Source organism: Mesoplodon densirostris, chromosome 13 (assembly GCF_025265405.1).
Source record: "Mesoplodon densirostris isolate mMesDen1 chromosome 13, mMesDen1 primary haplotype, whole genome shotgun sequence".
In the NCBI taxonomy this organism is placed as follows: Eukaryota; Metazoa; Chordata; class Mammalia; order Artiodactyla; family Ziphiidae; genus Mesoplodon; species Mesoplodon densirostris.
Genome location: NC_082673.1, coordinates 56,779,541 through 56,793,182, shown reverse-complemented (window position 1 = coordinate 56,793,182; position 13,642 = coordinate 56,779,541). Strand labels below are relative to the sequence as shown.

Below are 13,642 nucleotides of genomic sequence, written 5' to 3'. Positions count from 1 at the left end.
ATCATAGTGTTCAAAGTCTAATGGCAAGAGAAGTTGCCCATCATAAACTATGACAATAGGTTAAGGACTTCTAAAAGTGAAGTGGTGGGAAGCTCCCTTCTCTTCTTTTTCCTTATGCTTCTTCCCACCTTGTGTTTTCAAATGGGTCAGCCACTGGAGTTGCCTTCTTATTAATAATGATTATTATATTGCTTTTATCTGAAGGAATAATACACAAGGAATTAAACAAAAGGGTAGGAAAAACCTCATGGGTATCAATTTTAATATCTTCAAAAAGCAGAAAGACAGCACAGTTGACCAATTCCAAAATGCCACAGTATGAAAAGGGAAGAGGTGAAGTTTCAGTAAGAGAACTGTGAGAAGTCTTACTTTTGAAACCTCGGGATAAAGAATGCCCTTCAATATTTAATATTTCAGAGACATGCCACTCTTCCAGAATCCAGAGGAAAAACAGAAGTCAAATAGCAAGGCACTTTTGCAGGAGTGTTGAAACAAACAAGAAAACATTTTATTTTTGAAAATACAGTCTTTAAAGATAAATTTGGTTTCCATTTTCCATACCTAGGTGCATCCAACAAGATACAAAAACAGACAAAACAAAACAACGAAACAGAGACCCACGACATTATGTACAGAGCTCTAAAATGAGCTGTGAATATCTACAAGAAACTAGCATATGCTCTTTGTGAAAGGATGTACTTGTGTGGCTTTCTACAGTTCTCAGTCCTTGGGAAGAAGAGTTAATCCCCTGGAGCTGCCGGTGTGGCTGCAGCCGGGGAAGAGCTGGGGTCAGTGAAGGGTTGGGGGTGGCCCCCCCGGGTGGGAGGCGTGGAGAGGTGTCTGGGGAGGGGAGCGGCGGCGGTGGCCCGGGACAGATCCGGGGCTTCTCTAGAAGTCCTGCCGCGGGGTGTGAGTCAGGCTGTGCCGCCGCAGATCACAGTTTCGCCTGAACACTTTGCCGCACTGCTCGCAGCTGTAGGGCTTGATGTCTGTATGGGTGAGAAGGTGAGTTTTCAGATTACTTCTCTGATTAAAGGTTCTTCCACATGTGGGGCATTTGTGTGGAGATTCCTGTTCAGATGTGAAGCAAGCAAAGGATTAATCCTTCACACCACCACGGCACCCTTCTCAATAGTTTCTGTCTTATCGGTATCACAAGGTTAACAGAACACACGCACGACAACAAAGAGGAGACTTGCAGGAACACATCTGTGCTCCTAATCCTCCAATCACAAAAACACACGCACAGGCACACACAGGGACCGGATTACACTGATAACCGCCGGTGGCCACTGGCGGTAGGCTTTGTGATTTCCAGCTCTTTACATTTCATCACCATGTCATAGGCAGGAAAAGGGGGAAGGAAAAACTCTAATCCTCTCTTAAGGAATGACATTCTCTCGGGTAATAAGGCTCCTCTTTGGTGGAAAATTAAACTATTCCTCAATGTTCTGAAAACTACAAATTATGAGGCCCCTGGGAGAGAGAACGTATGGGATTTCACCATGCCTCCATTATCAAAATTACCTTTATTTCCTCCCAAACACGAAAGCTTTAAATGCAGGGCACATCAGGTGAAAAAAATAGTGAGAGTGGCTTGTTCTTTAAGAAAAACACATGAATGTTTTCTGTTAAATAAAATTAATTTCATGTATAAAAAAAACTGGGTGCTGCTTTCTCCACCTAGAAAACTGATCTAAATAGAGCCTTTTATGAGAAAGACCCTGCCATTGAACACCTTTTCTAGAGCAAAAATGATAAAACAGAACCAGTCACTGTTTTTAAACAAGAAAACAAACTTACCTGCATATGTAAAGTTTTGTGAACAGCCAGAGTCCTAGACTGACAAAATCCTTTCCCACACTCCTGACATTTGAAGGGTTTTTCTTTGGAATGGATATACCTGAAAATCAATATAAGGTTTCACTGAAATGGCTTTAACACCACGGTGAGGAGTTTCTTTTGGCAATTACTTTAAACGAAGTCATGAGGAAAAAAAGAAAAGAAACAGGATTTCCATTATTTATGTTTTTACATCCCCCCCACCCCCCCGTGTAATTCTGTTTATGGTTAACCTCAACTAACAGACTCTTCAAAACATTCACCGGACGCCGGCTTTATCTACACTTGATCGCCCTCTCTGGCGTATTTTGGAGCTCCAAATCGTGCCGAACGAGCTCTTCTTGGCCTCTACGGTTTTCTCTGGGATTTAAACTGGTCACATCAGAATATAAGGCAAGGCCAAGTTTAGGGGGACTAATTTTAGCGAACCCCTTAAAAGCCGCGGAGGATCGGTACAGAAGTCCTACCTTGGGGTAACAACAACAAGTAGAGTCCAGGGAAAAGATACCCTCACCCCCACTCCTGGGAAGTTTTTACTGGATGAAAACACTTACATTATAGTATTTCTTCAATTGCCTTTGATTAATGCATAGTTGAAGATGTGGAGGGAATGTGAAGAGCTGTTTCTAAATTCAGTGATCTCAAGACCCCCGCAAATAAGTTTAAAGAAAGGTCACTGTGGCAGGCTCTCGGGCGCATCTGGGGGCGAGTCAGGGAAGGGAGGGAACCCAGTGGAGGTGGCCGAGATTTCCAGAAATGGTCCTATCGCAGGCAGGACCTACACCCACCATAGAAAGGTCTTCGAGGTTTCTTGGTTCTACCTGCCCCACCCCCTAAGGTCGACCAGGTGGAAACTGGAAAACCGATCCCAGGACCAAGGCCAACCCAGCAGATTTTAACTACCTAAGGATGGGGTGGCCCTCCTGCATCCCAAACGAGAACAGGCAGCAGGGGCCCCGCTGAGGAAAAAGGTAAATTTGGAGGGTTGGCTGTGGCTGGCTGGTTGGGGCGGGGGCTTTGGGGGATATATTCTAGTTCAAAGGGGATTTTAGTGACGCTTGCAATGTCTGTCAGGATTCGGTATTCTGGATAAACTGTCTTTCCCTCCCCAGGCCAACCTCTTTCCCCACCTTACCTGTGATCCCGCAAATGATCTTGCCTCCGGAAAGCCTTGTGGCAGATGTCACACGTGTACGGCCTCTCATCTGTGTGGGTCCTCTCGTGGATGAGCAAGTTGTAGGATTTGGTAAAGTGTCTGCCGCAAAACTTGCAGATAAACTCTTTTTTCGTTTTGGAGGGCAACCTCCCTCGGGAGGGCTTTCTGTCCGGAGTCAATTTACTGAGGCCCGAGATGGGGCTACCCAGCCCCGGGCTCAGCTTGGTCAGGTCTCCTATCTTAGGGGGATCCTCTTGCGTAGCGGCCACGGCCAAGTTGGCAAAGTCAAAACGGGGCCGGTCCTTGTGCAGGGCTGGGAGGACATGGGCAATGGCTCCCTGCTTGGGGTGGAAGAGGTGGGTGGTAAAGGGTAGAGCCGGGAAGGGGAAGCGCGCGTCCACGAGGCCCTGCGCCGCCGCCATCTCGGTGATGGTGGAGCGGGTGATCTCGTGCACGTTGGGGTACCCCAGTGTCCAGTGGTTCATGTGCATGGTCTGCACGGCGCTGAGACCGTACAGGCCCTGCAGGTGGTCCACCGCGGCGGGGAAGGTGTTCACGGCCTGCAGGAAGGAGTAATTGGTGAGCTGCAGCGATGGGTGGAGCGGGATGGGCGCTGGCAGGGCCTTGCTCCCCATTTTCCGGGGTGCTGAGGGGCGGAGGTAGCCACCCTTTTTTTCCAGGACTCAGAGGCGGGTGGGCGTGGGGCTCCGGCGAAAACCCAGGAGGACAACGGCACGCAGAGAAAACCCTAAAAATGGCCGGGGGAGAGAGAGAAAGTCGTGACTATTATCCAAGCCTGCTCCGTCTGTCCCTTGGCGCCGCGTGGGTTACAACACCTTCCTTCTAAGTCCTCCTCCCTACCCACTCCGAGATCCCCAAACCGAGTGGTGAGGGAACCTCGGAGAGCCTGCCCGGCGGGCGAGTCGACACCAAGCTCGAGCTCAGCCCCCGGGGCCAGGGTGTCAGGCGGGGCAAAAGTGGTCCCCGGCGGCGAGCGGGTCGCCCGTGGGAAAATCGGATGCCAGGCACGCACTGATTCGAGGAGCCGAACGCCCGGGCCGGAGAGAAAGAAAGGTGGGCAGGGGCTCCAGCAGAGGCGGCACCCAGTCCAACCCACCCACCCCTACCCGATCGGGCGAAGCTTGGCCATCCGTGACACCCCACTGTGCCAACGCCCACAGGCCCGGGCTGAGCCTCTTGCCGCCGTGCCTCCAAGCTCCCCGGGGAACGTTGGGTTGTGGGTCTGACCCGGGCGTGAGGGCCTGGCTCAGCCGGGCGGCTCCTAGCGCTGCGCCCCGAGCCCGCTGACCCACCCCGCGACCGCCGTTCACCCGGACCGCGCCTGGTGTGGTGGAGCGCAGCCGGGGGCGCTTTGCGCTCCTGGGGCTGCGGGTCCCTCGAGGGGCCCGCCTCGCCCGGCGCTGACCTCAGAGGTTTTCTTTTTCCTTCCTCTGCCTCTGTCCCATTTATCAGCGGTGACGGGCCACGGGAAAGAAAAGTGACACCTCGGAGGCCGGTGAGGCCTAGAATCACCCCTTCCAGCTTCCCAGGGGCCGTCTCCTCCCACCCCGCCACCCCCACCTAGATCCCTTCCAGATGGTTCAGGCTCAGTGGGGGTGTTGCGGGGGTGGAGAAAGTCCCCGATCCAGGACCGAGCGCCAAGCTCTCGGGAGGCCCGGGCGCTTCTCGACCTGGCATCAGGAGAGACTCCTACACCGGCCAGGCCCCAGGAAAAGAGACGAGAGGAGAGGCGAGAGTGTTCCCCGGGGAGGAAAAGGGAAGGCGCAGCAGGGGAGCCACAGCAGATCGGGTATGGTGCGCCTCTGCCTGCCTGGAGGAAGCTTGCTTATCGGCCTGGAGTTGAGTGCGACGTTGCTCCTGCCACCGGGAAGCCGGCCTGGGTCTGCGGCCTGGGCCTAAGCAGGGCGCACGCACATGCCTGTCTCTGAACACCCAGTGCCGACACAGAGGTCTGCTTTCAGACCCAGTTTCCCGGGGCACCTCATCTGCTTTCAGGGTAGGCCCACCTTCTCCCACTACCAGCCCCTTTTCAGCAGAGAGTTCTGCCAGCTCCGCGGCCTGGGCCTTGCCTCTGAAGGTGGCTCCCCAGGGGCTGGGACTCCCAGTTAAGCGCTTTCCCTAGAGAGGGGCAGGCGGGCCTATCTGAGCCATCAACTTTTATGCCTGGCTTTTGAACCCAACAGGAAAATGGGAGAGTTTGTCCAGACTTCCTTGCCACCAGCCCTTTCTGCGCCTGAAATGCTCTTCTCTAGCATGTTGTGAAGTCTTGCCTGTGGCTCTATCTGGGGGCAGGCTTAGAGGGCTGCGCTAATGACACAGCGCTCTGGCCAGGCAGAATCTGGCCGCCTCCGCGAGGCCCACACCTTCCCTCCCTCCTCCCCTGTTTGGAACGGCGTGGAGACAGGGATTTATTAATGAACCGCTTCTGCCCAGTGGTATGTGGTCTGGGAGTTGAGGCCGGGAGTTAATGAGAGGTGTGTAACAGTCAGAGGGTCTCAGTCAGACCGTTCAACCGAAACTGTAAACCTCCATTAGTAATAAACTTTCCCACCACAAATCACAATTCATTTTTGTTCAGTGGCAACCCTCAAGCCCTCTCCTAGAGAGGTAGAAAAAAAAAGATTCTACAAACATCCCTGGTAATCTATTTGTTTCCTCTTCCATTAAAAGTCATAAGTTATACCTTGATTTCCTTCTTTTTGCATAGGAGGATTTTCTAGAGAGTCAAAATATTATTTTTCCCCTAGTATTAAAAAGTGGCATCCCCACATAGGAAACCGAAATTATTATTTGGGTGTTTTCCCAGGCTGGATTTCTTAGAAATAAATACAGGAGGCAAAGTGCAATTCCCACCACGTTCTCCGTGTATGTACGTGCATGTGTGTGGGGTGTGTTATCGATTGAAAGAATATCATGGCCTGTGATTTTGATTCCAAATGCGCAAAGTGAACTCTGCCATAAAGGTTATACGTTAATTCTGCCAGCAGAAACTTGAGTGCCATCTTCCCTCCCTTTTCACCAAATGGTTTATAACCTAAAATTAATGCCTCTTTTATAATTCAGCTTCATGGTGGCACAAAAGTGCTATTTCACAGTGTGTATTCATTTTAATTTGCAGGACAAATAGTTTCTTCATAGAAGAAGAGCAATCCTTCACAAACAGAGCAACCCTAAATATCCACTAAACATTTTTGCCATAAAGAATTAGGGAGTTTAGATTTCCACTCTCCTGCTGAGTAGCTGGAAATATATGTCAAAAGATATTTTAAGTCAATGCAGAGATCTAAAGTACTTTCATTTTGTCTAGAGCTGAGCATGTAGTTCTCACACTCAGTTTCAGGCAGTAACAGCCATCATCTGCTGTCACTTCTACAACATCCCGTTTCAGACTATTGGTTACTTTTAATTTTGCAAGGAAGGGAACTTAAAGCAACGAAAAGACATAAATATTTCCGTGGAACTGAGACTAGTTTTCTTTCATCAGCCTTCTTCCCAGGAATTTCCAGACATGTACAGAAGTTTTGTAAAATTTAGTTCACTGGCTGTCAACAAGTGAGAGGTGTACGTACTAATTTCAGTTCAGTGAAGCTTTCAAAACACTGGAGAAAAAAAGAGTGGTAATTTGATAAGGAGGCTCGCTCTTTGGTAATGTGTTATTACACTTTGTTATCTAAAAATCGTATACAGTCAGGGGTCATCTGCTAACACCTGTGGGTTGGTGTCTGAGAAAAATGACTGATGGATCCATAGGCTCGCTGAATTTCAGCCCAAGCCACAATACAATTTTACATTAATCAGGAGCTATACTCCAAGTAGATCTAAGGAGATCATTTTTTAAAAAAAAATAATAAAATTAAAATGGCCAGATTGGATCAGGTGAACAGAGAGAAAGGGCCGCGAAGTTCCTAACCCCTTCGCTGCGCCTCTGCCTTCCCAAGGAGTTAATTAAATTAAGATGCCTTCCGCATAATCTGGGTTGTGTTTCTCTCTGCTCCCTCGCTCCCCCTGCATGAGTAATTTTCTTGTTCTGCTCAGGACTGCAGTTTGTTTAGCAGAGAAAGTAGCTGTCTGCGCCTTTTCGCTCCGGGAAACTCCAGCCCTCTTTTGTTCCCTGCTAACAGGTAGGGAGACAGAGCCAGCGCACCCTCCACAAGCACCTTTTTCTCCCTCCTCACCATACAAACACAACTCCTTGCTCTGTTGATACTTCTCGAGAATCCGAGTGTTTAAACCCCAGGGGGATTTGCCTTCTGCCCCCTCCTCCAGGACTAGGGGATGGGAGGAAAATCAAAAGGCCAGCACAGGGTTGAAGAATTATCTAGGACTGAACTATTACTTTCCTCTTGAAACGCGCTGGCTCGGCAGGCACTGTGTGTCGCGGCCCGTCCGCTCTGCCGCGGCTGCCCCGGGACGGGTGGACCAGGAATACTATGGCAGAGTGAGAAAGAACATGAGACTGTGGGGTTTTATCTCAACGTACGTAGATCAGCTTTTAGAAGAAGCTTTGCTGAGTGCTTAGATTAAATGTCGCAAAACAAAACTAAAAACAGTACGTGAAAGCGTGTGTCGTTGCGTGTTAGCTGGGAGTGGCGTGCCTGGGATCCGATAAAGTGAAAAATACAATGCCCCGGGAGCGCGTCCGTATGATTTCTTTTCACAATTTCTGAACTTGTGGCACGCCGGACCGAGAATCCGAGCGCCCCCTGCACCCCCTGCAGCCTGCCTTCCTTAGGGTGGCTGCAGCCCCTTCCCAGAGCGGACACTCACCTCCCCCAGAAACGTCCGCCTGGGCAGCGTCACTCAGACCTGGTCCAGGCAGTGAGGCGCACAGCTTGGAAAGGTCATTGGGTCCACACCGGACAAACTTCTTTTTCCGCGCGGAGTCCCGGGAGCCGCGGACATGATCTGGAGGACGACGAGCAGCCAAAACGAGAGCGGATCCTCGCCTTCGTCCGAGTCAGTGGTCGTAGAATGTGTAAAGACCCAGGGTGGTTGGAGCCCGCGCTCAGCGCTCGCCCGGAACCTCGCGCCTCCGCGAGCCTCTTGCCGCGGACTCGGGGTAAGGTCTGAGCCTGCAGCCTCGCAGGGCCATCACCCTCCAACAGCGAGCACGCCGAGCTCCGTCCCCGCCCGCGTCCCTCCCCAGGCTGCTCGCGGCCCGGAGACCCGGGCTTTAGTAGCGGCCCCGCCTCCCCTTCGGGCGGGCGTCCCGCAGCCGCGCTGGGCCCCCAGCGCCCAGGCTCCGCCTCCGCGCCCGGCGCCCGCTAATGGTCCACTCTGTTTACTTGTGTTTGGATAGCAACTGAGTCTTAAAGGCACAGGTTTGCTCGAGGTTTCCCTGTTACAGAGGCAGCGCCAAGGTGACTCAGTTCAAAACTCACACACAAACACAACGTCCACCCCCTTCCTTCTCGGTGCCACTTTTCCTTATAATGTTAGAAACTGAACAACTGGCTTTCTGCCTCCCGAAGACCCCGCAGAGAAACTCAAAGGGCATTTTGTAGTTTTACTTGGCGCGCTCGCCCCGTTAATTTCCACATCTTAACACGTTTAACATAACTATCTTATTCGTAGGTAAAATCAATCACTTTTAGATTGTATTCTCCAGCATATATCGCCCTTCCTCCAATTTTAAATAATTTTGTACATACTTTTGGTCAGTTATGACTGTATCTGTAGTCTGCTTTCGCCTGCTGTTTTCAAAACGAAGTTTGTTTATAGAGGTGACAATTGACTAATTTCGTAATTACTGCAAAGACATATGTGGGATATCCCAGGAGAAATTTCTTCCAAAATTTAAGCTTTAATCAGCCAATGTACATTTCATAAACAGTTAACCAACTTGGTTAAAGGGGTGGGCATCTGCAACCCATTGGCAAACAATAAAGAATCCATCTGGAATGGGTGAAGAACAGTCATTTAAAATATTTAGAAAAATACTATGCTAGCTTCTCAAACGTGTACATCTTCATTCCCAGCAAAAAACAGAGTTCATTGTTCAGTTGCCAGGAAACGTAATCGAATTTGAAGTGTAGTGATACATTTTTCAGGTTCTTCTAAAGATTTGGTCCTCTGTGAGTGTAATTGCAGCATGCACTTCAGCTACTCTGGAAGTAGGGTGACCGAGTGACAGAAAGGGGATGACATACTCTCATTTTAAACAGCCTCTTTCCAGATGAGATCTGCGTGAGCAGCACTGAGCAAAACGCCCTTCGTCCCAGACGAGTTCGCCAGAGGCGATTTACATTAGCCCCCTGCAAGTCCGCACTTTGAGGGGCGCAGATCTTCAAGCCAAGAGGCTGTACAATTCAAAGGTGTTCTGCCAAAATGTGGTTTTGGATGTGCCGCCCCAAAAGACAACTAAAATAATCTCAATCTTGCGGGGAAGTGGACAAATACAAGCAGAAGACTAAAACCTGTCAAAAGGTCAAGCTATGATTGGGAAGCCAGGCAGAAGCTACGGGATATTATTATGAGGATAAAATCCCTTCCATTTTATTTATGCAGAGGTAAGTAGAATTTCTCGTTCCTTCGGTAAAACATAATTCAGAGATAGCAGATCTTTTCTTTTCTTTCCAATTTCAAATTTGCAAAGGTTAAAAAGTGAGCTTGGAATGAAGACCCGAGTGTTTAATATCCTTCAGCATTGAACTGCTTCAAAGTAGACTTGACAAACAGCGTGGAAGTAGCGGAATGCCCGAGTTCAGGACGTTTTTTTAAAAAACGTTTTCCCTAATGGATTCTATAGGGGTGCTTTCATTTTAGCGCTCAGTCCTGAGCCCCAGCTACGGGGATGCCTGCGGTCCCCTCTCTCTAACCGCCTCATTCCTTCCGCAGCTTTTCTCAATTTGGAAGATTTGGAGGGAACTTTCTCTTCTTTCAGACCCCCAGGACACAACTCCCGGGGTGGTGACCTGAAGAGTGTTCCTACGCTTCATATTTCCTTTTCTGCAAGTGGAGGAAACTCCCAGCGGTGGGTTTCACACCTTCCCACCGTGTGTGTGTGTGTGTGTGTGTGTGTGTGTGTGTGGTGTTGTGTGCGGAACCGCCTGCTCTTCCCGAGGGTGAACATAATTTCCAACCATTCACAAGCTGCGCCCTCTTTCCGCAAACCTCCTTAGCCCGGGTTTTTCCATAAACGTGTTTACCTCGCCCACCCCAGCCTCCGAAGTTCCACAGTGGAGTCTGGGCCACGTCGGCCCAAGCGCTGCAGCCGCTTGAAAGGTAGGGAAGCTTCGGCGAGCTCCGGGCTTTAGGAGAAGCCTCGAGGTGCGGCAGCGCCTCGGCAGCCTCCAGGCCCGGCCACCGCAACGGGCAGGTGCGCGCCCCACGCGGAGAGCAAGCTGGAGGCTGGTCGCGGAGCCGCACCCTTCTCAGGGCTCTCCCGGGCCACCTCTGAGGCCACTCGGGCCGGCCCTTGAGTTGCTCCACGCTCAGCCCGAAGCAAGCCCCCTGCCCCCGCCGGTGTCTAGAGCGCACGCTCTTTGGGGCCCACCCAGGAGCAGCCTCCTCGGCCGGACTCCCCGGGCGACAACGCCTAGCAAGGAAGATGCGCCCGCGGCGAGTTGTGGGTCCGGGTGCGCAGAGCCGTAAGTCCTGGAGCCTACAGAGCGGCCCAGCCGCGCCCTGGGGGGCTGAGTCCCTGCACCGCCGTCCCACTCCCCCTGCGCCCTCCAGGAGCAGCGCTGCGGTTCACGCCGACGTTTCCGCCGACTGGTCATCTGCTGTTCTCGCGGCTCTGGGCTTGCGACACCAAGGACGCTTCCAGGGAAATGGCTAACAGACTGTCGAGGGGAGCGCGAGCAGTTGCAGCCCAAACCCGAACCTCCCCTGGAGGACCGGACGCAGGACGGGGAGAGGACAACGGAGGAATGGGAGGAGGAGGGGGCTCGGCAGCGTGGGCCCCTTCCCCCCTACCTCCCACCCCCACCCGCCTCACCGGCCCACCCAGGAGGCTCTGCCAGTTAAGCCACGAACAGGTGTCAGACACACACTTCCCTGAGGTTTACTCCGAGCCTCTACCAGTCTGAACCGCGCGCTGCGGACATCCTAAAGACGTTTGCCCTTTATGTCACAAGTTATGGACACACCACCTTTTAACAGGGATCTCAGCTGCCATTGCCTGTGAGGACTGAGGACTCGCCTCCCTTCTCTCCAGCCTTCCCTGCCTCTCCAGGGCGGGGACCTTTTTGCATTTGAACTTCCCACACACTTTGCCGCTTTTCGCCGGAGCCCGGAGGAACTGAGAGCCCAGCTCTTCTCTGGGCATGTGCACTCCCGCCCCAAAGTAGTGAGGAGGGCCGCGCAAACCTAGAGGAGGGTCGCGGGCACTGGGCTCAGAACTGAGGATGTGGAGGCAGGAGACTAAGAATTTTGTCTTTTAAAAAGTAGGTTCGGGACAGCGCTCTACAAAAGGCTGGGGTGGGAGAGCGCGGCAGCAGGCGGGAGCTCCGCGGCCCGCGGGAAGAGCCGCAGCGCCCCCTGGAGGCACAGCCCGAGCACTACGTGGCGCGGGCGCTGGGGATAGTCACTCAGGCGGCTAGCTCCCGAGGTGACTGTCCGGCTGCCAGAGACTCTCCCGATCGCTGGGTTCCTTTCACCTCGTCCTGGGCTCCTTGGCCGCGGTGGCAGAGTCGTGTGCGCGACACGGGTGCTGGAGAGAGAGCCTGGCTTGCTGTCAGGGCCAGTAAGCCGCTCCAACCCCACCGTTGGGGCCTTTGTGAGCATTCCGCGCGTTGGCCTCCCAGCGACTCCCCTCCTGGCCGGTTTTTCCGAGACGGATCTTCGGACTCACGACGACGCCCAGGGCGGCTCTGACTTTCGCAGGGCAAGGGAAAGACACTAGTTCTGACCCCCGCTCAGGGAGTTCGCGGCGGTCCGGTGATCAGCTCAGATTCTAGAAGATTCCAAGGCCCCGGATGTTGTCCCTGCGGGAGAGGCAAGAGAGGTGTCTCAGGGACCCCATTTGGAAAGACTCTCCCACTCCCCACGACTTACCCCTCATCTCACCCAGGTTTTGAAGCCCTATCGGGAATGGATCCCTGGGCGGGCTGTGCTCTCCTTAGGCCTGAGAGAGGGAAGATGCGCGTCGCGAGGCGCGCCAAGAGCGCGGGAGCCTTCAGGGGTCTGGGGGCCCGAGGACCACCCGCCGCCTCCAGCCGTCCCATCCCCGGCCCAGCCACCTCCGGGGTCGGGCTGGGCGAGACAGCCTCAGGGGCCCGAGGCCGGCCGAGCCTCTTGGGCTCTTCCCTAGGGGCGGAGGGGGGGGGGAGGAGGGCGTGTGGAGCCCAAAGGCGCCCACCTGGTGCCCGCGCCCCTCGCTCAGCTTCGTTCCGCCGGAGGCCTCGGCGGGCGCCCTTCCAGCCACCAGCTTGCGCTGCACCGAGTCACAGGGAAAGAGAAGCTACCTGTGGAGGCTGAAGACCGGGTCGGAGGGTTAGCTTCGTGGCCAAAGCCAGGGTGGGCACGCCTGGGGGCAGCCCCTGCCGTGAGCCCGGATCCCGTCCGAGTTTGGCTTTCCCGGGGGAGGTCGTCGGCCGCCGCCGCAGCAAGGCCCACACGAGGCCGCCCGGCGGTCCGTCAGCCCCTCGCGAGCAGGAGAGCGGCCCTGCGCCTTCACCCGCCCGGAGTCCCGAGAGGTCTCGGGGCGGCAGGCGGCGGCAGCGGCGGGCGGGCTCCGGCACGTGCTGGGCGAGGGCTCCCAGGGTGCCCGGGGGCACGACTCGCTTTCGCCTTCAGTGCCCCAGGGAAGCAGATCTACCGCTGTTGGCCTCGCCAGAGAGAGCCAAGTCACTCCCTATGCTCCCGCGTCAAAGGACAGCTTCCAGCTCACGGTGCGCTTCGAACGGAGCCCACTGGTGTCCATGACTAGGAAGACCGGGTTTACGAGAGGTTTCCGCTGCCGAGGACAAGACCCAGGCTCCTCCCAGGAGGAGAGCCCAGCGGATGGTGCTCCTCTGGGGCAGTTCCACCTAGGCAGCGTGGGACTGGCCCAGCCCTCGCGCTGCGCCAAGAGCATCCTCAGAAAAGACTGCAAACCTATTTTTAGTTGGTTTTCGCTTAAAACAAAACAAAACAAAAAACTACGTGCGAACTCTTAACCATTGGGAAAATTCTAACGAAAATCTTGATTTCCAGTGAGCTCCTTTTCCCACGCGGCAGTGAGCTGGCTGGAGCCGAGCAGCTCTGCTCTCTGTTGTCTGCGGTGTGTTTTTAAAATGCCGGGCCTTGGATTGCCTTGGAGTTTCCATTTCTAGATGCAGAGGTCGTTTCTCTGGGACTGTGGAATCGGTCCAGAGTTACCGTCGTCAGGTGTGATCCGGCAGCATCAGCAACTTCTGGAACCTGTTAGAAATGCAGATTCTCTGGTCCCATCTACTGGGTCAGACACTCTAGGAGTGGGGCCCGGCGATCTGTGTTTGAACAAGCCCTCCAGGTGATTCGGATGCACGCTAAAGTTTGAGAACCACTGACCTAGATCAAATTGACTTTTGGGGGGCAATCGCCTGTGTGCGCGATTAGTCTTTCCGGCTCTCTCCCTCCCTTATTCCCTCCTTCCCTTCCTTCCTTTCTCTCCACAGAATGCCCGTGTAAATGTCTGGCCTAGGGTGGCTAATTCACTCA

At 53.5% G+C, this 13,642-nt stretch overlaps 1 protein-coding gene across 2 annotated transcripts; it reads right to left on the bottom strand.

The window, feature by feature from the left end:
* Positions 1-486: 486 nt before the first annotated feature.
* Positions 487-8,175, bottom strand: OSR2 (odd-skipped related transciption factor 2). Of its 2 annotated transcripts, none has more exons than XM_060116166.1 (4): positions 7,787-8,175; positions 2,978-3,746; positions 1,804-1,903; positions 487-1,071 (listed from the first exon to the last, which is right to left on the bottom strand). In XM_060116166.1, the coding sequence occupies exons 2-4, from the start codon at positions 3,631-3,633 to the stop codon at positions 889-891; spliced, it is 939 nt and encodes a 312-aa protein (XP_059972149.1). In that variant the 5' UTR covers positions 3,634-3,746; positions 7,787-8,175; the 3' UTR covers positions 487-888. The 2 variants fall into 2 exon arrangements, with proteins under 2 accessions (XP_059972149.1, XP_059972150.1); XM_060116167.1 differs by having other exon boundaries at positions 487-989.
* Positions 8,176-13,642: the final 5,467 nt, after the last annotated feature.

Excerpts from the sequence above, each read along its gene's own strand:
- OSR2 (XM_060116166.1), bottom strand. The coding sequence starts at position 3,633 with ATGGGGAGCAAGGCCCTGCCAGCGCCCATCCCGCTCCACCCATCGCTG. Across the intron at positions 1,904-2,977 it reads GATCATTTGCGGGATCACAG|GTATATCCATTCCAAAGAAA; the intron begins GTAAGGTGGGGA and ends ATTGATTTTCAG. Across the intron at positions 1,072-1,803 it reads ACAAAACTTTACATATGCAG|GAATCTCCACACAAATGCCC; the intron begins GTAAGTTTGTTT and ends ACATCTGAACAG.